A 27,281-nucleotide genomic window follows, 5' to 3' on the forward strand; every position below is an offset into this window, starting at 1 on the left:
AGGTCAAAAACAATTATCTTCCCACTTCACTACACAGTTTAAAAATAACAGGTGCATGTCATTATTTGTATGACCGAATCCAAATGTTGGATTAGAAACATCTGCATTTAACCATTTAACTTATGGTTAGTGATAAAAATAAGTGCATCAAAGAGACAGGTGTCTGCTTATAGTATAAATTACTAAACAGGATTTTTACTGTATATGTTGGCTCAGTTAAACTGAGCAATCAGAGATTATACTTTTAAACATGCAGCTAGTGAGCTGTGCCATCTCTTCCAGGGTAATTTCAATATTCAATAGCATTCTTAACCAATATTAACACTGTTTAATGAAAAATGGGTCCAAAGTAAAAAATTATAATAAGCTTGCCTCATGTGCATGTGAGCTTCACATCTCCTTCCTCCCTAGAAAAGTGTTATTAAAATGCATTCTGGCTGCAATATAAAAAGCCAGAGGGTGTTCTGGTGAAAGTTATTCTACCCCACTCATTTCAACATGTTTAAATCCCTCAGATTGAAATCAGTGGGACTTAAAAGTACTTGGATCTAGCTAGCTCTTGCCTCAGTGCCTAAGAAGTCTTTTAGTATCGATCTGCTTTCAAGTTCTTCCAAATTAAAAACACCACAACCTGCATCTTCCACTCCTGTAAACAGTTCAGTACTGGTTAAAAAGGGAAAGCATCTCTAACCTCAGCTGAAATCATAAAGCCAACCTTTCATTTCTCACAGCTGAAGCACCCACGTGCTATGAAAGCAAGTGCCACCCTTAACAGCGGCCTACAAATAATTTTAAATGAACCATTTGCTGATGCAAATCCTACCAACTATATAGTAAGTTAGTCCATACCTGAACTTAGGCTTCCACCCAATGACTTAAGCCTTTCAGGAGAGCCAAACCTACCCCATCAGTATGTTTAAAAGAGGCATCGGGTAGGAGTTGTGACACATCATCACTCACCAAGTTAGCAACAAATTAGTCAGCCCCTTCAACCACACAGCCATGTGAACACCTGAGTGTTCATATGGGCTGTGCAAATGTACAAGGAAGCCAGCTGCCAATGAACAATTCTCAATACTTATCAAAAAGATTTCAAAGCCCACAAGGACAACCTGTTTCAGTCAGAAGGCTTCATGTCAGATCAACAAGGGATCTCACTTGAACCACCTACATCACCAGAAAGCATGGGATATTTGCCTAATGAAGAGCTGAGGCAGGTGAGTAATATTCAAGGCTAGGGTTTTTTTATCTCTCTGTGTGTGTTTGTGTTGTTTTAAAATGATATAAAGGGAATACCTAAAGTGCAAGAAACAAAGAGCCAAAACTCAAGAGTTTTGCAACAAGGATTCATGAGCACAGAAGAATCTGAAAAGAGGAACAAAGGTTGGTAAACATACCTCTTTAAAGGAATGATTAATCAAATATTAACTTGTGTTTCCAAGACACACCCAGAATTGTATGGGTGGGTGATTCAAACCACAACATTGAATGAGTCTGAATGCTCATTAGCCTGGGGAACAAGAAGCAAAAAAGATTATTGGTTGATGAGAAATTAAAATATTCAGCCACAAGTGATGCAACCTTTAAATAGGGACTTCAAAGATACAGGGCTGTTACTATTATAAAGCTACATAAGCAACAAATTGAAACAAAAGGAACCAACTATGTTCAATGTGAATTATGTTCAGAGAATTTTGTAAAGTATACTTTGGAAAGATGACTGGAGAAAAAGACAGGGAATGAAATGCTATTGGCAAGGCTAGTAGAAAAGGCTACGGAAAAGGCAAGCAACACTGTAGATATTTCCAGAAACACAAGATGATTTGGGCCCAAATGATGCAGGATGCAGTCTTGTCAATTGCAACAGACATAATGATCAAGCATAAAGAATTGTCGGAGTTCCAGCCACTCAGATACTATAGTAATACTATAGTTACTCTGTTCCATATCAGAGGAATTAACAGACTGCTGTTTGAATCAACTTCCAGACACATCTGAGAAGGAAGAACAGGGATTTCTCTAAGCCCAAGCTTGTTTTCTGAGATTTAATACAGAGCAGAATGCTAACCAAGTCTTCTTGACTCAGTATAAAAATGTAGTAGCTGCTTTGATCCCATACAGGGGAATGCCTTTTAATCTAACTCATTATCTATTTTGCATCACTGCTCAGGTATCAGATTTAAGACTATGAAGGTTACCACCCCTGTTACACTTTCATTTGAGACTTAACCCATGTTTTGAACCTCAACGTTTCTTCCCGGCCACAAGAAAACATTATGAATTAGAAAACTATCAAACAGGATCAGCAAAAAGGGATAAGGAAAAAAAATGAGCAATGCTGATATAACCAGTCATGTCTTTTATAGATGTCTTCTATAGAAATTTGCAATTTGGATTTTTAAAATGTCTTTTTCCAACCACACAATGAATACAGTTTACTGTCAGAATGAAAGAAAAATGAATATAGAAGTGAGGACCTTACCCTCCCAAATGAGAAAAGCGATACAAAAAACAACAACGTTTAAGATTTGTTTAACGAATTAGAATTAAAATAGTATAAAGGAATAATTTTCAGTTAATAGAAGCTGCCCTAATCAGTGTGTCTTGGATTTTCTTCACAGAGTTTTACTTCTCTGTTCCTAAACAGGCAAGTTGAATTATTTAAAATGTTTCAAGTGATATGATTCCTAGTAAAAAAACAGAGCTTAGCTATGAGTTCTTTTGGAAAGTACTTTGAATCTCTGACAGACTTAGAAACAGGACAATATAATTAATGTATTTGTTTCAAATATATCTTTTGCCTGTGTACTGCTTTATAAAATATGCATCCACTCAGCCACAGGCTCTTTCTGCCTATTTTCAAGCAAGGACTTGCATGAACCTTTAGAGCAATCTCAACCTTCCTAATGCCAAAACCCTTTAATACAGTTCCTCATGTTGTGGTGACCCCTCAACCATAAAATTGCAGTGTCTTGGTTCCTAAGACTATTGGAAATATGTGTTTTCCGATGGTCTTAGGTGACCCCTGTGAAAGGATTGTTCGACCCCCAAAGGAATCACAACCCACAGGTTGAGAACCGCTGCTTTAGAGGGAAAACTGGACACAAATCACAGGACGTAATAAAACTGCTTTTGGAGAAACGTCTATACAATGAAGTGGGAGGAGGGACATCACGCTTGACACACTTTGGCCTGTTCCAGACTGCCAAAATAAAGCTGCTTTGGGTCTCTTTGGAGGTATGCTGTTTAAATGATGCATGCATCCTAAGAATCCGGAAGCTGCACCAAAGCTGCACTCCAGTACTTAGGAATGGAGTGTGGTTTTGGTGCGACCTTCGGACTCTTAGGACCCATGCATCATTTAAACAGCATACCTCCAAAGAGACCCCAAGCAGCTTTATTTTGGCAGTCTGTAACAGGCCTTTGTTAGAGATGTGCAGAATACCATCTAAACTCTCGGTTAAACCATATTACAGGCAACAGTTCCTTTTCTGATTCTGCTTTAAATTAAAACCCAGCCAGAGCTTTCAACCAAACTGCTTCTTAAAACGATGCTAAAATTTCCCTTTCCCCCTCCCACCTGAGAACTATAGAATACTTTACAGCTGAGACAACAAGAAAATAGCTTATATGCAGTTCTTCTGAAAAAATACAATTATCCACACTTCTATGAGTTATTCAAAACATATTACAATAGAATTGTGTTTAGTCCTGAAAAAGCCAATCTGAGCCTTTTTCTGCATAGCACAAAAGTCACCGTCACTCCACAAAGAGAGAGCGATCTAAGCTGGAATGTACGCTGTGAAGGATAAAACGACCGATACCAATTCTTTGAAAACCACTTAAAAAAAAACCCATCTTGAATGTTATAAAAATAAAAAGGGGACATTCTAAAATTTCAATAAATAAGCCTAAAAGCTCCCCACAGTTGTGCTGGTGCGTGTGCACAAACACACAAAAACACAGAGCTTATAAATCTAAAGGGGGAAAAAAAACATTTTCAAACAACACGAACTGTTAAATAAATATTATTTACATGGCACACCCATTTCTGCTGCTGAACGTTAGCAGTCCTCGTTCTTAGGAAACAAAGCCAGAAAAGCGAAATGCGGCTTCAGTCTGAAACATTCTCACTGCAGCTTATCACTTTCAGGCTTTCCACATGGAAAAACTGCCGTGCCACATCTTCTATAACATATACAGGCAACTCCTAAAAGTTTGAAACACTGGGTCTCAAGCCTTGGGCAACTTTAAAAAACACCCACAGCAGGAAAATAACACATCTCTCTGTACACTAGGCTGATTTAGCCCCGGATTAGATAGAGAACTCTTAGAACGTTTCACAAAACTACCCAAATGCAAAACTGCAGAGACTGCTATCTCTAAAAAATATTAATGATCTATTGAAAAGCTTAGCAATATGCCTGATATAGAAGTGCCTTATCAGACACTCAACACCCTGTCTTCAGAAATCTACTCCTTTATATTTTTAAAAAATAAAAATAAATAAGGCTGCAGCCCTCCAAATACTGGAGTTTTCAACAATCCCTGGTAATTTTTGCAAAAGGAATTTTCCCCCCCACAAACACTTGTATCATCGACCCACCTTCCACTTAAAAAAAGAATAAAATTGAAGGCTCTCTAAAATGTCAAGTCTTCAATAAAGATAACTTCTACTCAGATCATTAGCTCAGGTGGGACCTCTGAAACAAGCTTTGGACTTTCAGAAACAATAAGCAATTTCTTGTGTGTCTGATCAGCAAAGCTTTCCCATTATAAGTATTTTCAAGGCAGGCAATGAAAGACAGTGAGCACATTTCCAAATTGGAGCTTTTTTCCAAGATGCCAAGCTGCAGAATTTACACTGATATAGCTGAGGACTATTAGAATGGCATCCATTGGGTATCGCTTGACACCGGCACCCCACCTTTCCCCCTGGAAATGTTTACATTTGCTGGTTGCAAAGAAATAGAACACACTACCATCATCACAATATGGTTATCAACCACTTCAGTGTCACTTTGATTATTTGAACTGGCAGGAAACCCAAAGGATTTCTTGGAGATGCTGGAAAAGATTGCAGTTTGATTGATGAATGAACAGTACGTGGAAAGAGTTGCTTGTAGCTTCCCAAAGGACGGAAGCAACTTAGATCTCAAGAAGAGCATCTCTTTTTGCCTTGCTAATGGAACTTAAATTTTTGTTATTTCCTGGAGGTCCTACATGGCCAGGAGGAAGGGCCGGCTTGTATGAATATCCCTCCATTACCACTTGAACCGAGAACAGACACATCTTGACAAAATGCAGGTTTGGGACTAAAAATCTTCCTTCTGTTTTTCCTCCTCCTTTTTTAAACACCTGATGAAGAAGCCAGAGGAGCTTCGAAAAGTTACGACCTGTATTTTGTACATTTTTTGTCAGCCCCATAAAGATATCACTATTGAGGATGCTCTTGTTCTTTCTGGAATGGATGACACACCCCCATTTGTAAAATAAAATAAAATAACGTCTTTTGCCCATCAAGGCCCAGAGATTATTACTCTCAATCAATCTCTTCTTTTGTACCCTTGAAGACCAGAGACTGCTAATCTCCTCCCCAAAGAAATGATACCGAATTTCCATGTATGGCTAACCAAGTTTCTGTCTCTAAGTTTCCATCTCTGGCTAACCAAGTTCTGTCTCTGGCTAACCAAAGTTTCTGTCTCCATCTGGCCAACTAGAGGGGTCTCTTGTGACCTCCTGGAGGGAGCGAGTAAGAAGGTGCAGAGAGGGTTGTGTGTGGGGTCCAGATACCTCTCCTCCCCTGCCTCCCACAACTTCGCAGGTAAGTGGAGGCTCCCCTCAAGGGCCAAGGAGGATGGGACTTCAGAAGGTGGCTCTGGTCCTTCTCCGCATCCTAGGCCAAGTGGTGGTCCTCCTCCTCCATCCCTCCCTCCATCAGATGAGGCAAGGGGAGCTTGGATCTCTTCCCCAACAGAAGGGATTCTTCAGCAGGTGCTGCTCTCTGGTTCAGGGGGTCCTTCTCTGCAGGGGGGCTGGACCCCTACCACCGCTGAGGTCTGAGATGATGACGACGACGATGGGGCTGGGGCCGCGGCGTTGATGTGGCACCCGCTGGACAGGTGGCTCCGGACCCTTCCTTGGAGCTGGGTGACCTGCGCCCGGAGGAGGCTGGCGGTGGCCGCCAGCTCGGCGTTCTGCCCCTTCAGGGCCTTGACCTTCTCTTCCAGGCGGGCGATACGCTCCAGTTTGCGCCGCCGACACTTGGAGGCCGCGATCCGGTTCCGGAGCCGCTTCCGTTCCGCTTTGAGCCGCTCTTGGCTCTCGGCGTCGAGGGGGGACAACGAAGACGACGACAGCGGCGGAGGGTGTTGCTGCGGCGGCGGTGGCGACTCTCCGGAGGAAAGCGCCGATGGAGGGCCCACCGAGACCCCTACCCCCGGCGTCTCCGGCACCGTCTGTGGCTCCTCTAAAGGCCGTCCGTAGAAAGCCCCTGCGCCGGCGGGGCTCCCGGGGTTGTATCCCCCCAGAGTGGTGTAGATAGCGGGGGGCTCCGGTTGCCTCGCAGGGGGGCAACAAGGGTGCGGTGGTGCAGGTGAAAGTGGGGCCGGAGGCGGAGGCGGGACCCCCAAAAGCTGGTTCTGTTTATGTAGGTCTGCCAAGGCCTTGACGAAGCCGTCTGCGAACCCTTCCTGCTCCTGGGTGACCTGGGCTGCGGAGGATGAAGAGGAAGGCGGAGGAGGAGGAGGAGGAGCAGGGGCCCTGTATAAGAAGGGCCCCCCGGGAGCGTTGCCTGAGGGGGCAGTGGGGCTGGAGGGGATGAGGAGCTGCTCCAAGTCGGTGGCCGGGGGCAGCTTGAGGAGAGGGGGCTGGAGGACCACCCCCGAGGGGCCTCGCATCGAGGGGGCGGAGAAGGGGCCCTTCTTCCTCTCTGCCACCAGCTCCTCCTCGTCCTCCTCCTCTTCCTCCTCGGGGGTTCCTTCCACGAAGCCTGGGAGCTGGACGAAGCCCGGGAGCAGCTCCAGCCCTTCCTCGGGGTGGAAGAAAGGGGCTGCTGCTGCTGCTGCTTCCATCTTGACCGAGACCCGGGGGGCTCCTCCAGGGCGACCCCCGACGCTGCCCCCTGCTGGGCTGCTCATGCCCACAAGGAAGGGGATAATGGCGGCGTCGGCGGCGTCGGCGTCGTGGGAGTTACTCCCCGTCTCCCTCAGGGAAGCAGCAGCAGCAGCAACCGCCGCCCTCCCGGCTCCTGACTGGAGGCATTTCTGAGGGGGAACAACAACGAGACTCCTTCGCCGTCTGAGGAGGAGGAGGAACTGATGTCAACACGCTTCGCCTCAGCCGCTCCGCCTCTCCTGGCGCTGAGGCCACACTGCCCTCTAGGCTCAGGAAGGAGGGAGGCCTTCCAATAGTGTTAATACCGCTCTGGCAGACTCCTCCCGTTGCATTTTGGGGTTTGTAGTTCAGGGGGTTGGCGTTTAGAATGCTCAGCCACAGAGGTTCTAGGCCTCAATGGACTACAAGCCCCAGAATGCAACGGGAGGGCAGGCAGAACAGTGAAAGTAGACTCTGAGAGAGTGCTGCTACAGCACTTTAATATTGCTTTGCCTGCCTCCTCGCGTTGCATTCTGGGGTTTGCAGTTCGAGGGATTGGCGTTTAGAATGCTCAGCCAGAGAGCTCTTAGGCCTCACTGAACTACAAGCCCCAGAATGCAACTGGAGGAGGCAGCCAGAGCAGTCAAAGTGGAATAGCAGCGCTACAAGAGGATACTGTGGCAATGTAGTAAGACTAAGAAGGTTATTATGGCACTGCACTCTTACAGTTGGGCTGTTATTCCACTGCTCTGGCTGCCTCCTCCCGTTGCATTTTGGGGTTTGTAGTTGGAGGGATAGGCGTTTAGAATGCTCAGGCAGAGAGGTTTTAGGCCTCACTGGACTACAAGCCCCAAAATGCAACTGGAGGAGGCAGCCAGAGCAGTCATAGTGGAATAGCAGCGCTATAAGAATCCACTATAACTGCCCTGGCTGCCTCCTGTTGCATTTTGGGGTTTGTAGTTCAATGAGGTTTAAGAGGTCTCTAGCGGAATATTCTGAATAATTTCCCTCCTTAAACTGCAAATCCCAGAATGCAACAGGAGGAGCCCAAAGTGGAGTAGCAGCACTATAAGAGTGTAGTGCCATAATCTCCTTAGTTTTACCACATTGCCACACTACCCTCTTATAGTGCTGCTATTTCACGTTGACTCTTCTGGCTGCCTCCTGTTGCATTATGGGGTTTGTAGTTTAAGAAGGGGCATTTAGAATATTCAGCCAGAGAGCTCTTAGGCCTCACTGAACTACAAGCCCTAAAATGCAATAGCATGCAGCCAGAGCCAGACTTATATAATGCTGCTATAATTCCACTTTGACTGCTCTGGCTGCCTCCTCCTGTTGCATTCTGGGGTTTACAGTTTGAGGGATTGGCATTTAGAATTCTCAGCCAGAGGTCTTAGGCCTCACTGGACTACAAGCCCCAGAATGCAACAGGAGGCGGCCAGAGCAGTAAAAGTGGAATAGCAACACTATAAGAATAAAGTAATGTGGTTTGTGGCTATATAGCGGGATGAATATGCACCAGAGCATAAGGGGAGAAGAGGAAGAGTGGGAAGTCTTCTCTTAGATGCAGTGATCCCCAAAGTGTGCCTTTAAGAGATTTTGGACTTCAGCTCCCAGAAGCCTCAGCCATGTTGGCCAATAGTCTGGAATTCTGGGAGCTGAAGTCCAAAATCCCTTAAAGAGCACTTTGGGGACCACTTTCTAGAGGGAGAGTGCCTGGGGAAAGTGTAAGTACACTGCAGAAATAATCCACTTTGAGACCGCTTTAACTGCCCAGGCTCAGTGCTAGGGAATTTTGGGAACTAGTTTTGTGAGACACTTAGCCTTCTTTGTCAGAGAGCTTTGGGGCCACAACAAACAACATTTCCCAGGATTCCCTAGCACTGAGCCTGGCCAATATAAAGCGGTCTCAAATTGGATTATCTGTAAAATGCAGACTAAAGGGATGGATGGATGGAGAGTCCATGGGACAAGAAACAAACAGTTCTCTGTATCCCAGAGGGTACGTCTGCACGGTAGAAGTGATCCGAGTTGACACTGCTTTAACTGCCCCGGCGCAATGCTAAGCAACTCTGAGAAATGCTAGGGAAATTCTGGGAACTGTAGTTTTGTGAGTTCTTTAGCCTTCTCTGTCAGAGAGCTTTGTTGCCTCAATAAACTACAGTTCCCAGGATTCCTTAGCACTGAGCCAGGGCACTTAAAGCATCCTCAAACTGGATTATTTCTGCAATGTGTTTTGGTCCTTTAGCGGCCATCGCTTCATGCTATGAAATTCTGGGTACTGAATTTTGCTGAGGCACCAGGGCTCTCTGACAGAGAAGGTTAACAGTCTCACAAAACCACCCTTCCAAGAATTCCGTAGCATCAAGCCATGGCAGTTAAAGTGGCGTCAAACCGGATTATTTCTCCAGTGTGGATGCAGCCTTGGTCTCCAGGAACAACAGTGGATCTAAAAACACTTCTAAACCATAGTAAACCAGATCCCTTTGAGCTGTGGCCAGCACAGACTTTCCACCAGTCCATAAATCAGCAGCTCAGTTGACCAATAGTACCCTTTTCTAGTTTGGATTAAGCCACACATGTATCTGGTCTGTTTGCTGCTGAAAACAAACCACCTCTGCAGCTGTTGTGTGCCTTCAAGTAGTTTCCAGTTTATGGCAACCCTATCATAGGGGTTTCTCGGCAAGTTTCTTCAGAGGGGGTTTGCCATGGCCTTCCCCCGAGGCTGAGAGAGTGTGACTTGTCCAAGGCCACCCAGTGGGTTTCCATGGCCAAGCCAGGATTCGAACCCTGCTTTCCAGAGTCACGGTGCAAAGCTCAAACCACTACTACACCATGCTGGCTCTCAGCTCATTCTTATCTATGCCTAAATGTACAGTAACCGCTTTAAATAAAATGGATACGGTTTTGTTTCTATTAATGGCAGGCAACACAGGCAACTCATGAGCAGCAAGTAGTGTGCAGAGTTCAGATGCTGAAGAATCAGCCAGTATCAAACACAGTAACATGCATAATCGGTTGTAAAGTTCAACACTTCCATTGTTTCTGTGGTATGTAGGGTTTTTTGTTTTTTTAAAAGGCAGGGTATAAATGCATACATTTATTAAAACACATAGGGCCCGAACAGACAGGCCAAAATAAAGCTGCTTCAGGCCTCTTTGGAGGTATGCTGTTTAAATGCTTCATGTGTCCTAAGAGGCCAGAAGCCACACCAAAGCCATGATCCTGTCCTAAGGACTGGTACACAGCTTTGGCGCAGCTTCTGGCCTCTTAAGATGCGTGTGTCATTTAAACAGCATGCTTCCAAAGTGGCCCGAGGCAGCGTTATTTTGGCCTGTCTGTTCAAGCCCAAATTTGTTGTTGTTAGCGGTCTTCGAGTCAAGCCCAGCTCATGGAAACCCTATGGATGAGACATCTCCAAGCCCCCCTGTCCTCCGCTGCTCTGCTTAGGTCCTGTATATTTTGTGTGTTGCATGCCTTCAAGTCGTTTCCAACTTCTGGTGACCCCTAAGGCGATCCTATCATGGGATTTATTGGCAAGATTTGTTCAGAGTGGGGTTGTCATGGCCATCCTCCGAGGCTGAGAGAGTGTGACTTACCCAAGGTCACTCAGTGGGATTCCATGGCTGAGCCAGGATTTGAACCCTGCTTTCTGGAGTCATAGTCAAACCCCTACACCACATTGGCTGTCAGCTCATCCCTATCTGTGCCTAAATGTACAGAAACAGCTGTAAATGAGTATTTGAAGGGATGTCATCTTGAGGATGGAGCAAGCTTGTTTTCTGCTGCTCCAAAGACTAGGACCTGGAGCAAAGGAAAAGATATTCCAGCTCAACATTTGGAGGAACCCCTGACAGTAAGAGCTGTTCGACAATGGAATGCATTCCCTCAGAGAGTGATGGAGTCTCCTTCTTTGGAGAGTAAAGATGGGAGAAAAAAGGGGAAGATTTTGCAGAAGATTTTCAGACGACATCTTATCCCGGGAAGAATTCATAATGATTCATTCGTGGCTATGTGCCGAAAGCAACTGCACTATTATTAGGGTTTAATGGGGAGCTTATATAGCAAAAACATTGGCCTGTTACAGATTGCCAAAATAAAGTTGCTTGGGGTCTCTTTGGAGGTATGCTGTTTAAATGATGCATGCATCCTAAGAATCCGGAAGCTGCACCAAAGCTGCCCTCCAGTGCTTAGGAATGGAGTGTGGCTTTGGCGCGACCTCCGGACTCTTAGGACCCAGGCATCATTTAAATAGCATACCTCCAAAGAGACCCCAAGCAGCTTTATTTTGGCAGTCTGTAACAGGCCATTGATCACTATAGTGCTACTGTTGCTTTTTGTTTTCACTACCGTGATTATTGCTGAATTGGCCCTTTTGTGATAATCTCCTTTGGAAGTTTTTAAACAGAGGCTGGAAGGCCATCTGTCAGGAGTGCTTTGACTGTGAGTTCCTGCATGGCAGATAAGGGTTGGGCTTGATGGCCCTTGTGGTCTCTTCCAACTCTATGAAATGGGGATTGATTGGCAAGATTCGTTCAGAGGTTTGCCATTGCTTTCCCCTGAGGCTGAGAGAGTGTGACTTGACTAAGATCGCCCAGTGAGTTTTATGGCTCAGCTGTGAATCTCCGACATTTTACAAGCTTGAAATGCCTCTTAATAGTAATATTTGATCTGAACTCGAAGATACAGTGAGCCCTCCATACCCATGGTTTTTTTATCCATAGAAGCAACCATCCATGGATTGAATATATTTTTTAAAAAATATACAAATTCCAAAAATCAAACCTTGAATTTGCCATTTTACATAATTTTACTATGTCGTTGTACTGACTGGGACTTGAGCATCTATGAATTTTGGTGTCCAGGGGGGTTGCTGGAACCAAACCCCAGTGGATACTCTACTGGCATTTTGTGCCCCCCACCATGGGAATACATGCCCCAGAACCTCTCTGAATTTAGCTTGGCCCTAGGGTATATTAGGGTACATCCCCTTCCTTGCGGTAAATAGTGGGACTTTTTGTTGTTATGTGCCCTTAAGTTGATTCCAATTTCTAGCCATCCTTTCATAGGGTTTTCTTGGCAAGATTTATTCTGAGGAAGTTTGCCAACGGCTTCTTCTCACTGCTGAGAGTGTGACTTACCAAATGTCGCCCGGTTGTTTTCCATGGGCTGAATGGGAACTCAACGGAGCTCTGGTGCCACAACAAACTACACTTCCTGGAATGCCATCGCATGGAACCATGGAAGCCTTTAAAGCGCTGTCAAACTGGATTATTTCTGCAGTGCTGATTCAGCCCTAGATTCTTAGTACAGCACTGAAACCACTATACAGTACTGTACTGCAGCACACTGGCTCTCTCACATAAATGAACCCAAGAGAGCAGCCCCATAGGGACTTATCTAGACACCATACAAGACCAAAAATGTATCCACACTACACATGTATAGCAGCCTCACACCGTTTTAACTGTCTTGGCTCCATCCTGTGGAAACCTTGTCTGTAGCTTAGTCTGGGTCTTTCAATCCTTTGCTGGACAGTTCCATTCAACTCCCATGAACTATAAACTAGATCTCTCTTGCAGAGAATTCCAAGTGCTTCGCCAGATTAGAAACCCCAAGATTTCAAGGACGGAGCCATGGCAGTCAAAGTGATACTAAACTGCAGATGCACCTGAGGAAATAATCCAGGTTGACACCACTTTCTGTGGATACCGAGGCCTGACTGTACTCATAAATCTAAAAACTATAGTCCAAAAATTGACCCCCCCAAAAAAACCCCCAATGCATCTGCACTGCAGAAGTAATCCGTTTTGACACCACTTTAAATGCCATGGCTCAATGCTATGGAACTATGGGATTTGTAGTTTTGTGAGATATTTAGCCTTCTCTGTCAGAGGCATCTGGTGCCAAAAGCAAACTACAGTCCCCAGAATTCCATAGCATTGAGCCATGGCAGTTAAAGTGGTGTCGGACTGGGTTATTTCTGCCGTGTGGATGTAGTTTTAGTAGTGCGCTTTTGACACGTTTTACATTTTAATTCGTGGCTGTTTTTAACTTTTAAAAGCTTGTTTGGTTTTTTAAAATTATTACTCTTGTTCATTTATATAGCACCCTTACTAAACACGGTACTTTATTATTATTATTATTATTATTATTATTATTAAGCTTTATTTAAAGAGCGCTGTAAATATACACAGCGCTTTACACACAATCATTTAAAAACAAAAAAAGCCCGCCTATGGCGTAGATTCTATAAAAAATAGTTTTAACATAATACACATTAATACATCTTAATATGAAATAACGAAATATAGCAAGTCACAAATAAAAATGAACCTACAATAACTATCAAGTGATCAGGACAAAAATATTTATAACTTGCCATGTTGTTTATTTATAAGCTCCAGTATAAAATACTAAGAATGTAATAGTAATAATAATAATAAAAAAAACCTCTACAAAAATACACATTAAAATAAAAATTACATACAAACACATCAATAAAATACAATAACAGTGATAATTCCAGTTAAAAACTAAAACATCATCAAGTATTAAGTATTATATTTATAATATTTACAATATTTATAATAATAATAAATATTTATACTTATATATAAATATAAAAATATTTATATTTATTATAATATAATTATTATATAAATAATATATATATATATTATTTTTAAAATATAATATTAATATAAGTATTAAATATTCATTTTAATGCTTCTGTATTGTTTTTAAAATAGTTTTTTTAAATTTATATTTATTCATTGTAAGGCTTCTGTAGCTTTTATTTTTAAAGGTACTGGTTCAAATTTGCTGTTGGCCGCCTTGAGCCCCTCTGTTGGGAGAAAGGCGGGCAAGGAGCAAAAACAACAGGGCAAAAAGTCAGTGCGCAGGCGCAGTTGCGTAGACGGGGCCCAACTGCCAAAACCCGCGCGTCAAACCCCGGAGCCGCGCTTCCCCATTGGTCGCGGCGGGGCGTGACCAGGAGTTCTCGCGAGATTTCAGGGCCTGAAGCTGGCGCCGCCATGTTGGAGTAGGGAGAGGCCGCATCCAGCTTATGTCGTCCCTCCGCGTTGGTTTTTTAAATTTTTTTAAACAGGGACGTGAAGGTACTGCCTTCCGGCTCCTGAGATATTTTGGCGGCGAGCGGCGAGGACAGGATGGTGCAGTCCTGCTCTGCCTACCGTTGCCGGAATCGATACGACAAAGAGAAGCCCATCTCTTTCCACAAGTGAGGAGGGGCGGGGGAGGGAGGGGCCATGGCGCATGCGCGGGCGGGGTTCGTTATACAGGGAGATGCCTCTAGTAGGAGAGGCGGCTGAGGGAAGCCTCTGCGCAGGCGCACTCACGCGGAGGAGGGAGTCTCTCATAGGGAGCGGCTTGGGATATCGCGCATGCGCACTCGAGCGGAGGAGGGAGTCTTGAGAGGGAGCAGCCTCTTGTGAAAAGAGAAAACTAAGGGAATTGCGCATGCGCCCTCACGCGGAAGAGTTAGCAGCCTCTAGAGGAGAGGCGGCTGAAGGAATCGCGCATGCGCACTCGCGCAGAGGAGGAGTCTCTTTAGACTGGGAGCGGTCTCTAAGAGAAGAGAAAAAAGAACGAGGAAAGCGCGCATGCGCTCGCCTTCAGCGCAGAAAAACCGTTGCGCGAGGCGTCATTTAGCGGAGGGCGCATGCGCACCTTTTTGGAGGACAGTTATTTTATTAATTTTTAAAAAGACTGTCGCCTCATGGCAGAAAATAATAAAACAGAATATTATTGTTGCTGAGCGCCTATGGCGGCCCTAAGGTGAACCTATTATGGGCTTTTTGCTTGGCAAGATCTGTTCAGGGGAGGTTAGCCATAGCCATTGCCTTCCCCTGAGGCTGAGAGAGTGTGCCTCCTTGCCCAGAGTCACCCAGCGGGCTTCATGGCTGAGGCGGGATTCGAACCTTGATCTCCAAAGCCATAGTCAAAGCACTACACCAGACTGGCTCTCTCAGTGAAATAAGTGCCATTTCTTGTCTTTCTCATTCCGAAATCAAAGAGACCAGAGATATAAAATACCCAGAAAGGATCAGATAGTGACACTTTTGCTTTCTGTATACACAAGCATTTGTTTTCCCACACAAAAGTTATTACAATGTATGGTGTATAAAAATTACCATCGGGATACGTGTATAAGGCGTATACGAAATTTAAATGAATTTCATATTTAGACTTGACTCCTGTCTCCAAAATAACGCACATATATGCAAATAATAATATTTATTTGCAGATATTAATATTAAATACTAAACATTAAAATTTTTAATATTTAATAATGTTTAATATTCAGTATTAATGTTTAATATTTAAATATTAGATAATATTCAATATCAGTGTTGATATTTAAATAGAATATTAATATTTAATACTATTTAATGTTATAAATAAAATTATTTATCATTTTATTTATTAATTTAATGAATATTTAAATTAAATATTAATATTTAAATACTAACATTTAATATTATTTAACATTAACAGGTAGTGAAATCTTGCTTTCCGTTCTGCATCCATATAGAATTACAGTCAGCCTTCCACATTTCTGATTTTGATTTTGGGAGATTTGATTATTTGCAGTTTATTAATGTGTCCCCTCTGGGGATTTCTAGGTCCTCCAGCGCAACTCTGCCAAACGTTGATCATAAAGTTGTCGTGGAGAACCTAGAAGATGAGAGAGAAAACACTTCTCTAGGCATTTGTAGGTCCTCCATTGTGATTCTATGATCAGCTCCTGGCAGATGTTGACCACGGAGTTGTACTGGAGGACCTGGAGATTCCTAGAAAGGTGTTACCTTAGGTAAAAAGAATAGTGCTTTTTTTATTTGCTGTTTTCCACATTCACAGGGATCCTTCGCCCCTAACCCCAGGGTAACAATGACTGGTTGAGGAGGCACTTGGAGAGAGGGCAGCATAGGTAGGGCTATCTGCTGCAAGGTGTAGTGGTTTGAGCATTGGACTAGGACTCTGGAGATCAGGGTTTGAATCCTGGCTCAGCCATGGAAACCCATTTATCACACTCTCTCAGCCTCAGAAGATGGCAGTGGCAACCCTCTCTGAAGAAAATTGCCAAGAGAGCTCCATGACAGATCACCGTAAGTTGGAAACGAATGGAAGGCACACAACAACAACTGCTAAAATGTAGAATTCAGTCTGGGTAATACTAAAAATATTTGGGGTGGAATCTTGTTGGGCATTGTGCCAGTTTAAAAACTATTGCACATACATTTTCCCTTTCCCAGACTCTGTAAATGTAATCCCTGGTGCATTCAATCATTCTGCAAGCACACATGCATTCCTCTCACTTTGCATTTGGTGGGTGCAAAGGTAAATAATGGTTGCAGAGCCATGGGATAGAACATAACTATACTGCCATAGGTTTTTGGATGCATAAAGTATATAGGATCTTGTGCTGGTGAATAGTAGGGGGTATTCATACACATTTCCGTTATGCACAATCAATTTTGTTTTGGATTAGAAGCAGGTTCCCAAGAGGTCAGCCCCTTTTCCTGGAAAGCTGACTGGTTCAATTGGCACTCAGTCTTCTTTAGCAGAATTCACAACTGGAAGCACTGAACCTCTTGGCTCTGTCTGAGACTAGTTTTAGCAAAGTCAGGCACACAGGCAGTATGCAAGTTTCATAGATAAAAGCTTCACTAATTAAGGTGCATTCAGGCATATTTACATGGAGTGCTTAAGCCCTGGCTAACTATAGGAAAGCTTCAAGAAGAGGAGCAGCTCAACAGAGCCTGCACACACCTTGAAGGAGGAGTGTTATGTCCACAGCCCCCCTGATGTGGTTGTTTTGGGTACATTCCCATAATGGGCGATTTAGCAATTGGGAAAAGTTATAGAGGCAGCAAGTATAGGGTAAGAGCATGCAAGAAATCCTTACTGTCTAATAGCGAAGGTGGGAAGGAGGTTGAAGAGAATGTTTGGCTGGGAAGCATTTCCCAACAATTAGGATAATCAAATAAAGAATAATTAGAGTTCTGATATATTTTGAATTGTTATGTGTCTTCAAATTGACTACAACTTGCTGTTATCCTATCATAGGATTTTCTTGACTATTCAGAGGGTGCTTGCCATTGCCTTCCTCTTAGACTGAGACAGCCTGACTATCCCAAGGTACTGTGGGCTGCCATGGCTGAGTGAAGATTTGAACCCTGGCTTCCCAGAATCCTGGTTGAACATTTGCGCCACTGTACCACACTGACATATGGTATTCTGAATTGTCTAACTTCAAAGAGAGCTCCTGTAGTTCCCTTACAGGCATAATAAAAACTATGAACTCAGTCCTTAACAGGATAAGCTGTAACAAGGGGAAAGGCAAAATATGTCCACATCTCCTGTCTAATGCAGTGTGAGGTATTAAGGGACTCCATGAGAGCGGGCAACATTTCTCTGAATGTAGCAGTGTCCCTCTACTATTCTTTATAAAACAAGGAGTCTCTGTGCCACCCATGTCATTTGATGGAAGTGTTGGTAGTAACTTAAAAGATGCTCAAGGCACATTTTGCTTGCAGGTTTCCTCTCACAAGACCTGATCTCTGCAAGAAATGGGAAGCTGCTGTTAGAAGAAAAAACTTCAAGCCAACGAAGTATAGTAGCATTTGTTCTGAACACTTTACTCCAGATTGCTTCAAAAGGGAATGCAACAATAAGCTCCTAAAAGACAACGCTGTGCCGACAATATTTTGCCACACAGAACCAAATGTGAAGGTAAGCGAAGTGTGTGGATTTTAAAAGCTGTTGTTCACAGATATGTTTGTTTATATATAAGCAATAGATTATTATCTCTGAGCAACAGATATAACAGATCTTCTTGACATGCTAACTTAATCGTATGTGTCTATATGCATTCAACTTGCCTGTTGATTTATTGCAACCGCATGAAAATTTCATACTTTTTTTAGACAAGGAATATTCACAGGCAGTTTTGCTAGTTCCTTCCTCTGAAATATAGCCTACAGCACCTGGTATTTGTTGGTGGTCTCCTGTCAGGGTGACCTGTTGCCCTCCTTTTCCAGGACATGTCCTAGCATCTGTTCAGGAGGAATTCTAAACATTCCCTGTTTTGAGCATGGCAAAAGCATGAATTTATCTTTATATGAGTGTTTTGTAATGGCCTACATTCTCTTGAATGTCTTACATTTTACGGTACCTTGTCCTCCTCTGCAGTTATATCATCTAGTCACCCTGTCCACCATCCAAGTACTAACCAGGTCTGGCCCTGCTAACTTCCAAGGTCCGATGAGATCTGGTGCCTTTAGGATATTTAGACATAATTACCCAGAAATTTTCTCTCATTAACCAACCACTTGGTTGTTGTGCCTTCAGATGTAAAACATAAGAGACATAAAACATGAAGGAGGGCCAGTGATTAGGCAGAAACTGGAAAAGTATTGTTGTTCTTAAATACTCCCACATCTTGCCTAGGATACTTTGTATGTATGTGTGCCTTCAAGTTGCCTGTTGATTTATGACAACTCAGTGGATTTCATAATTTTTTTTAAACAAGGAATAATCAGAGGTAGTTCTGCCAGTTTCTTCCTTTGAAATATAGCGCTTGGTATGCATTGGCAGTCTCTCATCCAAGTACTAACCAGAGCTGACCATGCTTAACTGCCAAGATCAGAAGGGGTCTGGTGCCTTTAGGATACTTAGGCCCTCATAATTCAAAATGACCTGAATAGACTAGAAAGCTGGGCCAAAGCTAACAAAATGAATTTCAACACGGAAAAATGTAAGGTACTTCACTTAGGGTGGAAAATGAAATGCACAGATATAGGATGGGGGACACCTGGCTGAATGAAACTACATGTGAAAGGGATCTAGGAGTCCAAGTAGACCACAAGCTGAACATGAGTCAACAGTGCGATGCGGAAGCTAAAAAGGCCAATGCAATTTTAGGCTGCATCAATAAAAGTATAGTGTCTTGATCAAGGGAAGTAATAGTGTCACTCTATTCTGCTTTGGTCAGGCCCCACCTGGAATACTGTGTCCAGTTCTGGGCACCACAATTCAAAAGGGATGTTGAGAAATGAGCATGTCCAAAGGAGGGCCACCAAGATGGTGAAGGGTCTGGAAACCATGGCCTATGAAGAATGACTTAGGGAGCTGGGGATGTTTAGCCTGGAGAAAAGAAGGTTAAGAGATGGTATGATAGCCCTGTTTAAATATTTGAAAAGATTTCATATTGAGGAGGGAGCTAGCTTGTTTTCTGCTGCTCCAGAGAACAGGACCCGGAACAAGCTACAGGAAAAGAGATTCCACCTTAACATTAGGAGGAACTTTCTGACAGTAAGGGTTGTTTGACAGTGGAACAAACTCCCTCAGAGGATAGTAGAGTCTCCCTCCTTGGAGGTCTTCAAACAGAGGCTGTATGGCCATCTGTCGGGGATGCTTTGGTTGTGATTTCCTGCATGGCAGGGGGTTGGACTGGATGACCCTTGTGGTCTCTTCCTACTCTGATTCTGTGATTATTTCCTATGGGGCTTGAGCATAGGTGGATTTTCCTTTACGTGGGGGAATCTGGAATTGATCCCCCGCATAAGGAGAGGCCCCACTGTATTTAAAGGATTGTAGCCCAGATGGGTAAGAAGACCCGTTGGAGAGATTTGATCTCCTGTTACAGAAAGTATTTGTCTGAGACTTGGTGATATTGATATATCTTTCCCATTTTAAAAATAAGGGGTAAAACGTGCTTTACTGTTTATTTGCTGCAGATTGTATACCATGTTAAGAAACAAGTTTTAGATGTGACATCAATGACATTTACAGTCCTGTTAGCATTGGGTCACCGTAGTTTGGGGGAAATGTTTTTAAAACAGTGTTGGAATAATCTCTGTGTATACCATGTTTCACATATCCCAGTTGTGATGTTCCTTAAACTCATACCTGACTTCTGTTCTTTAGCATGCTCAAATATACCAAAGACATAAGAGAGAAGGTTGGAACTCACTATTAAGTTGCTCAGCCTTTTCTAACCTTATGCCCTCCAGAAGTGCTGGACTGCAGTTCCCCTCAGCTCTAGTAAGTATATTGGAGTTCCTGCTTCACAAATCTAGTGGAACTGGATTTCCAGTGTGCCACAATGCTGAAAGCTGAAAAGGGGTAGTATTGCAATTTTTGTCAAACAGGCTATGTTGAAGTAGCAAACTGCTATGGTTGTTGCTTATTTTTTCCCCCTGATCCCTTTTACATAATAAATTTAAATGTATACTCTTGTCTTGCTGTTTTAGTCTGGAGGCACTCAAGAACCACTTGAAATACCAACTCCCCCTTCTCCTTCACCTCCACCACCGCCACAAACTGACCCAAGACTAGTGGATCCAAGCATTGGATTGTTAATGCCACCACTTCACACCCCCAATAATATTGCTGTTTTTTGTGATCACAACTATACCGTAGAGGATACAGTACATCAGCGAAAAAGAATTCAGCAACTGGAAGAGCAGGTGGACAAACTGAGGAAGAAGCTTAAAACTGCACAGCAGCGATGTAGGCGTCAAGAGAAACAGATTGAAAAACTGCGAGAGCTTGTTCAGTTTCAGAAAGAAAAAGACGTGTTGTCAGGCAAAGGTGGCTATGTGATTCTGCCTAATGACTATTTTGAAATTATAGAAGTACCTGCCTAGGAGGCTAAGATTTATATTTATGAGGCACTGCCAAATTTAGCCTCCTCAAACTAACTCAGAAGTTCATTTTAAAAACGCAATGCTTTCTACTTCTGTGTATATATTTCACCCCAACAGAATGATAATAAAAATTGCTATATAATTTTTTGTCATTGTGATCTCTTGGCATTTTTTTTAAACCAGTGCTTCAGTGTGTGCGTGAAGAGGACTACAGATATCTGAATTCTGTGCTTGTTGCTCATAAATAAAATTCTTTGTATGCAGTGGAGCTTACTCTCAAGTAAATGTGAACGTGTTTATGTGAAATAATGTGGAAGCTGCAGCCCTGTAGTGACTTGGGAGCAAGATACATTGAATTGGGGCTTATTTATGAGTAGAAATGTATAGGGTTGATCTATTGATTTCAAAATGTAGAACCAGAATGCAATGTAAGAATGACTGTTGATCCATAGTAATGATATTGATTTATTTCCGTATCTATTTTGCCCTTTCCAGCAATTTCTAATATGTATATACCTGAAACAGAATATTCAATTTATAGTATTGTATTCATGGGAACTGGTGTGGTGTAGAGTGGTAGCTATAATCTGGTAGTGATTAAATTCTAGGTTTAATTTTTTACCTTGATGGTAGACTTACTTGAATAGTTTCACAGAAGTCACTGTCTCATTCACTGAGATGGACTTTCTTTGGCCTTGCTGTTCAGTTTTGGTGCATGGATGATACAATCAGACACCCTTGATTGGTCTTTAAAGACATGATGGAACAAAGGAGAAAAGAAAGTGTCAGCAATATGTAAGGCTTAAGCCAGCAAAGTCAAAATTAGCTCCAGTAGTAGTGTCCAGAAAATAATGGGATTTCAGTATAGATGCTAGAGCAATGTGCTTGATTAGCTCATTTGTCAAGAAGGGTTGCTGTGTCTGAACCTGAAATTTTGGAACAACTGCCAGGTGTAGTCCTATGGAAAATATAAGTCTAGCTGCAAGATTATGAAGGTATGAATGATACTTGCTAGATCCTGATCAGATATATAGAACCATAGGCTTGTGAAAGACAAATTAGGCACTGCTACAGCATCACAAGGTTGCCAATTGGAGAAGTGGAAGTTGGATCACCATATGCAATGGATGTCTATATCAAGTGTTAAGACTCATCAACCAGAATCCTCTCAAATAATAGCCAGATTATCCTCCATTTGGTACTCACAGTTGGGTAGATTTTAGGTACATACCATTACTTCAGGATCTCTGTTACTTGGCGTAGACATCACCTGGCATACAGTTTTCCCAGCAGTGTCATACACACCTTGAAAAAGGAAAGGCAAGTTCTTGAGTATGATAAAGATGGCTGCTTCTGTGACCATCTCACAGACTAGTGAACCATTGTGCATTTTTTAAAAATCAGACTGTCAACATCTCTTGAAACTAACCTTGTGGCTTCATTAAATTCAGTGTTTTTCCTTTTAGTGGTGGGAAGCTCTTTCCCTTTGAAAAGGTTCTCCTGTTTTCAGATGTGTGCCAGCAACACCAAAGTGATGAATTTGGAGATTTTGGCAAAAAAAGGAGTCAAAACAAAATGATTGCTTAGATACCTAAATTAGTCAGTGCTACCATATTTGTCCTGCAGTCTAGTTTTCAATAAATTAATGCCAGCATGTATGGGAAAGCTCTTCATAAGCCATACAGGTTAAGATAAAGCTGCCCTGTAACTTAAAGCAGTGCTACTCCAAATAGTGATCCATGGACTACTGCCAGACCCTGTGCCATTGGCTGCCTGTACCTGGCAACTGGCCAGGAAAGAATGAAAGCTGTGATAATGGGCCAAAATATTATACTGGTCCCTGACACATGGGCTGGAAATTGCCAGCCTCCAACATCAGATAGCTTGAGGTGTACTGGCTGATAATGGCTGTATGAAATACAGATAACTGATATTTATTCAATTCAGTGCCTTTCTCCTGCCATGGGCCCCTGGCTAGCAAAGTACATACATACTGAATACATTTGATACACAAATAGCATCCCTTACCAATAAGAGGATGCAATGAACATTTTAACATGAATATTATTACCTATATATTAGGGCAGTAAATAACAGAACACAAAATTATGTGGCTAATGTTCTCATGGCTACCACATACACTGGTTGTGGATTATTGGCATAATGATTAGATTAGTAACACATAAGGGATTGTGTCATTCCATGAATGAGCAGTATATATATGAAGAGTAGCAACAAAACTACATAATCTCTAGAATGGTTGGAGTTCTACCCCCTCAACAGACTACAATTTTGACAGATCTCGCCTGTTGTGAAGTAGAACATGAACAATGCCGCATGTAAATACAAAATACAGGAATAGAATCTGACATGTATGGGCTTAAATTGAGTGGTTGATTACCATTTTTTTCCTTTGGTCAATTGACAACTTGATCTTCATGTGTACATGAAGTGGATATTTCAACATATGCTATGTGGGTGTTGGAGGTGGAACAGATGTCCTCAGGGCAGCTGTTCTGCTCCTCTTTATGCCAGTTCAGGGGGGGAAGTATTCTCTGATTTGCTCAGTTATACCCTTGATTTTCTGTATATTCTTTAATCACTGTAATATTGTTTGGTTTGAAGCTGATTTCTACTGGTTTCTGCAACAGAATTTGTTAAGTGGAAGCAAACAGTTTTGCTAATTGATTGTAACTAAATGTACACTTATGTTGACAATATTTTCACTATATTATGTATTCAGTATGTATATACAGAGCAGAAGGAACTAACTACCCACTGTAAGTTGATCCCACAACAAAAGTTGAACACAGGGGAGAAAATGCCTGTTTGGTTTACACTAGTGAGTGTTGCTAAGGTAGTATTAAGTCAGGATGGGAATCAGATGCTCTCCAGGTATTGTTGGATTGTAATGATGAGCATTCCTCATCATTGAGTAAGGTGGCGAGGGTTGCTGGGAGTTGCAGGCGAACAACATTGGGAGTGATGCATGATTCCCACTCCTGTAGTAAGTGATATAAATCGCATGGCAATTATCAGTAAACTGGCACTGTTCAGATCAACAAGGAAAGAGACAGATTCAGGAATTAAAGAGTAATGGAGTCATAGAATCATAGAAACAGAGTTGGAAGAGACCACAAGGGCCCTGCAGTCTAACCCCCTGCCATGCAGGAAATCTCAATTAAAGCATACCCAAGAGATGGCCATCCAGCCTCTGTTTAAAGACCTCTAAGGAAGGAGACTCCACTACTCTCCAAGGCAGTGTGTTCCACTGTCAAACAGCCCTTATTGTCAGGACATTCCTCCTAATGTTGAGGTGGAATCTCTTTTCCTGGAGCTTGCATCCATTGTTCCAGGAGCAGCAGAAAAGATGCTTGCTCAATATGACATCCATTCAAATATTTAAACAAGGCAATCATATCACCTCTTAACCCTCTCTTGTCCAAGCTAAACATACCTAGCTCCCTAAGTCACTCCTCATTGGCCATGGTTTCCAGACCCGTCACGATTTATAAGTACTCATACTATATTCAGAAAACTTGCTTTCTTCTTCCCAAATTCTAACTGTGTGGGGGGGGGGGGTGGGGGTGGGGGTGGAGTTTCTTCAAGTTTCAACAAAAGTAACTCCCAGATATCATCAATTATACAAACATGATGCTGCCAAGACATCACACAATGGCTAGTTCTAAAAATGTTTTTGCTGGATTTTTTTTAAAGTAAACAAGGCAAACATGTAAAGCTTTGTACTTGTGGCTCTTGTGGAACTGTAAAGATGAAGAACCCATTTGAAGTATAAGGACAAGATTCATAAATGGCCCAGTGCCCCACTTCATACAATGTGTCATGCAAATTTTGAGGCTAGGAGAAAGTTGGGTTCCCACAGTGGATGAATTCATCTAACTGCTCTTTAATACAAAATGTAAGTTTTAACCCCCTTTATTCTCCAGCTCAGTGTTGCTGAACATTCTTGGAAGAAGATCTTTTACAATAAGGATCACTTTGAGGAGTTGTTTATAAGGTAAGTGTGTTCACAGGCTTCAGACCTGCACTGACTGTATATTTTTAAGCAAGGATGGTACTATCATCCAGCAGGATAAAGATACCTGCTTTTGGTAGCACCATGAAGAGAGGAAAAGTACAGCAGGATTATGTCTGAATGGTGTAGGAAGATTTTTTTAAAAGTTGGCCATTGAGAACGCAAAGCACCATTTTGGCCTTACTTCAAAAAACAATCATTGGTGCTGTGCTTAAACAAAGTGCATTGGGAAGCTGTCACTTTTCTCCAGATGGGCCTTGTTTGAAAGTCCTTGTTAATGATTTTAACACAGAAGAAACAATGGGATTTCCATAAAACAACATATTTGGTGTTAGGTGACCCATGTGAATGTGAGATTATAATGATATACTCCCATGTTCACCCAATGCATTTAATTACTATTGAATGAACAAAAGCTACTGTTTATTGGTCCCTGAAGTGATAACTCTGAGAAGAGCAGTTTGTTGCATACAGATTTTCCTTTCAATTTCCTCTGATGTTAACAAGACAGTACCAAAATAGCTTTTAAAAAAATCAAGGAAATGTGTAACTACTCAATACTGTACTCTAATGGCTAAAATTTCATTCTACCAATAAAAATTTATTCCTGTTTGATTTTTAGTTGGTTAATCTTCTGATTCAGCTGACTATATCTTGTAGCTTGTGCTATTAACTCATCAACATGAACATCAGACTATAGCTTTGCTGGGGAAGATTTTCTTTTGCAAGAGAAAAAATAGACAGTAACAATTATTTTCTTTCTCATTCAGTGAACTTGCAGACAAAGCGTGGAAGAGACATTTATAGCAACAGCTTAGCTCCTTTGTCCCAGAAGAACAGAGTGGGAAGAAAGGCGAGGAAGATCAAATACAAACAGTATGATGGAAGAAGATTCTTGTGATCTTGAGTCTTCAAGTGAAGAATCTGATGTGTTTTCTCATGACAGTGGAGGTGAACAAAATGTTTCCCATAAAAAAGCTAATGTTTCTATAGAAGATAATGCAGAATATCTGAGGGATAGAGATACACCCATGAATCTTTCCACCTCAGTTTGTTCTTGTAAAGGTGACCTAAGGACCAGATCCTATAGAAGAATGAAGCCTCACACCAACAGAGCAACACATTTGGTTCGTGAACATCAGGATCCATACTACTCTCGGAGTGACAGTAGTGTGAGCGTGGATGACGTTCTAAACCTTTTACCCATCTACCCGCGAAAAACACGCCAGCAGTTTCGACGAGAAAAGGAGGCAGCCATCACAATTCAGTCTGCCTGGAGAGGTTATCAAGTCAGAAGGGATATTGACAAAATGAATGAAGCAGCTACCCAGATTCAGGCAGCTTTCCGAGGCTACATGACACGGAAGGAACTGCCCTTGGGACTGTGTGGGTACGGCAGGACTGACAGACAAAAATTAAAGAAGAAAATAAGAGCTGAAAATGAAAGCAAGTGTTTTCCAGCATTCCTAAATTGCCTTCAGCAATTTGGATTGGCATCTGGAACACACGCGGAAAAGCACAATGTCTCCCTCCCAAGTGGCAGATCAAGAAGGTGTCACAAACACATCATAGATGACTATCCTCTTTTGAACCCCAAAGTATCCTTCTTTGAAATCAAGTCAGCCCTCAGACCCAACAGGGAAGTGTTCACATATACTTCTTTAAATGTTTTTGCCCCAAGGATACAGACACAAAGATATCAGGATGCTGCCACTACAATCCAAGCAGCATGGAGGGGGTACCAAATCAGACAGAAAGCAAGGCCTATGATATCTGTGGTGAAAAGCCCCATAAAGTCCTTTACTTCTAACTTCACCATTCAAAAAGCCTCTTGGAAACGTGCATTCTCAGTACGTACTATTGAGGCACGTGAAATCCAACAGATCTTTACAAGTTCTATATTTGGAAAGGCACCACGAATTCGAAATATTAACATAAGTACAGTAGTGAATGGCATGCCAGCTTCCTCCCAAAAGCCAAACATATCCATACAAGTATTGTGCCCTAAAGGTGTGGTCCAGGGATTTCAGAGAGACATGAGCAGAGGCGCACAGGCTGTCTACACAGTTGAAAGCGAAGGTGCTTCAATACCATCTCAGATTCTTATTCATGTCAATATGAAAAAGGGAAAGGACGTCCTCTCAAAAACTGAAAAGAAGATGTAAAAACTCAGGAGATGTCTAGTAAAGACCATTCTTAGAAGTTTTACATAAACTGAACTGTGTTTGTAGATGCACATTAGTCATTCACATTCTGGACTTTACACACCAGTGTGCCACAATCACACTAGTAAGAATGGAAGCATGCCAGTTTGGCATAGTTTGTTATCATGCCACCATGATAACACTTTGGTGATCCATGGTTGTGTGATATGTTTTCCCCACTGCCAAATGGCTACTTCCAGGAGGGAGGGTAGGAATGAGTGATCGAGTCTGCCAACTGTCTCCGAAAGCCAGCTGCTGTGTGAATGTCCA

General features: G+C 42.5%; 3 protein-coding genes across 5 annotated transcripts; 2 read left to right on the forward strand and 1 right to left on the reverse strand.

The window, feature by feature from the left end:
• Positions 1-3,346: 3,346 nt before the first annotated feature.
• Positions 3,347-7,220, reverse strand: LOC149323265 (transcription factor JunD-like). Its single transcript, XM_089488665.1, has one exon. The coding sequence runs from the start codon at positions 7,137-7,139 to the stop codon at positions 5,988-5,990; it is 1,152 nt and encodes a 383-aa protein (XP_089344791.1). The 5' UTR covers positions 7,140-7,220; the 3' UTR covers positions 3,347-5,987.
• Positions 7,221-14,108: 6,888 nt separating this feature from the next.
• Positions 14,109-20,913, forward strand: LOC149323266 (THAP domain-containing protein 1-like). 3 transcript variants are annotated; one of them, XM_089488666.1, is made up of 4 exons: positions 14,109-14,338; positions 17,658-17,853; positions 20,050-20,166; positions 20,376-20,913. In XM_089488666.1, exons 1-4 carry the CDS (start codon positions 14,268-14,270, stop codon positions 20,769-20,771), a joined length of 780 nt encoding a protein of 259 aa, XP_089344792.1. In that variant the 5' UTR covers positions 14,109-14,267; the 3' UTR covers positions 20,772-20,913. The 3 variants fall into 3 exon arrangements, with proteins under 3 accessions (XP_089344792.1, XP_089344794.1, XP_089344793.1); XM_089488667.1 differs by lacking the exon at positions 14,109-14,338 and adding an exon at positions 14,471-14,895; XM_089488668.1 differs by lacking the exon at positions 20,050-20,166 and having other exon boundaries at positions 14,112-14,338.
• A 4,668-nt stretch (positions 20,914-25,581) lies between these two features.
• Positions 25,582-27,055, forward strand: LOC149323267 (uncharacterized). The gene has a single exon (XM_089510549.1). The coding sequence runs from the start codon at positions 25,686-25,688 to the stop codon at positions 26,970-26,972; it is 1,287 nt and encodes a 428-aa protein (XP_089366675.1). The 5' UTR covers positions 25,582-25,685; the 3' UTR covers positions 26,973-27,055.
• The last annotated feature ends 226 nt before the right edge of the window (positions 27,056-27,281 follow it).

The sequence above is a fragment of the Sceloporus occidentalis genome, unplaced genomic scaffold, assembly GCF_023333645.1.
Source record: "Sceloporus occidentalis isolate IW3139 unplaced genomic scaffold, rSceOcc1.0.p SCAF_1, whole genome shotgun sequence".
In the NCBI taxonomy this organism is placed as follows: Eukaryota; Metazoa; Chordata; class Lepidosauria; order Squamata; family Phrynosomatidae; genus Sceloporus; species Sceloporus occidentalis.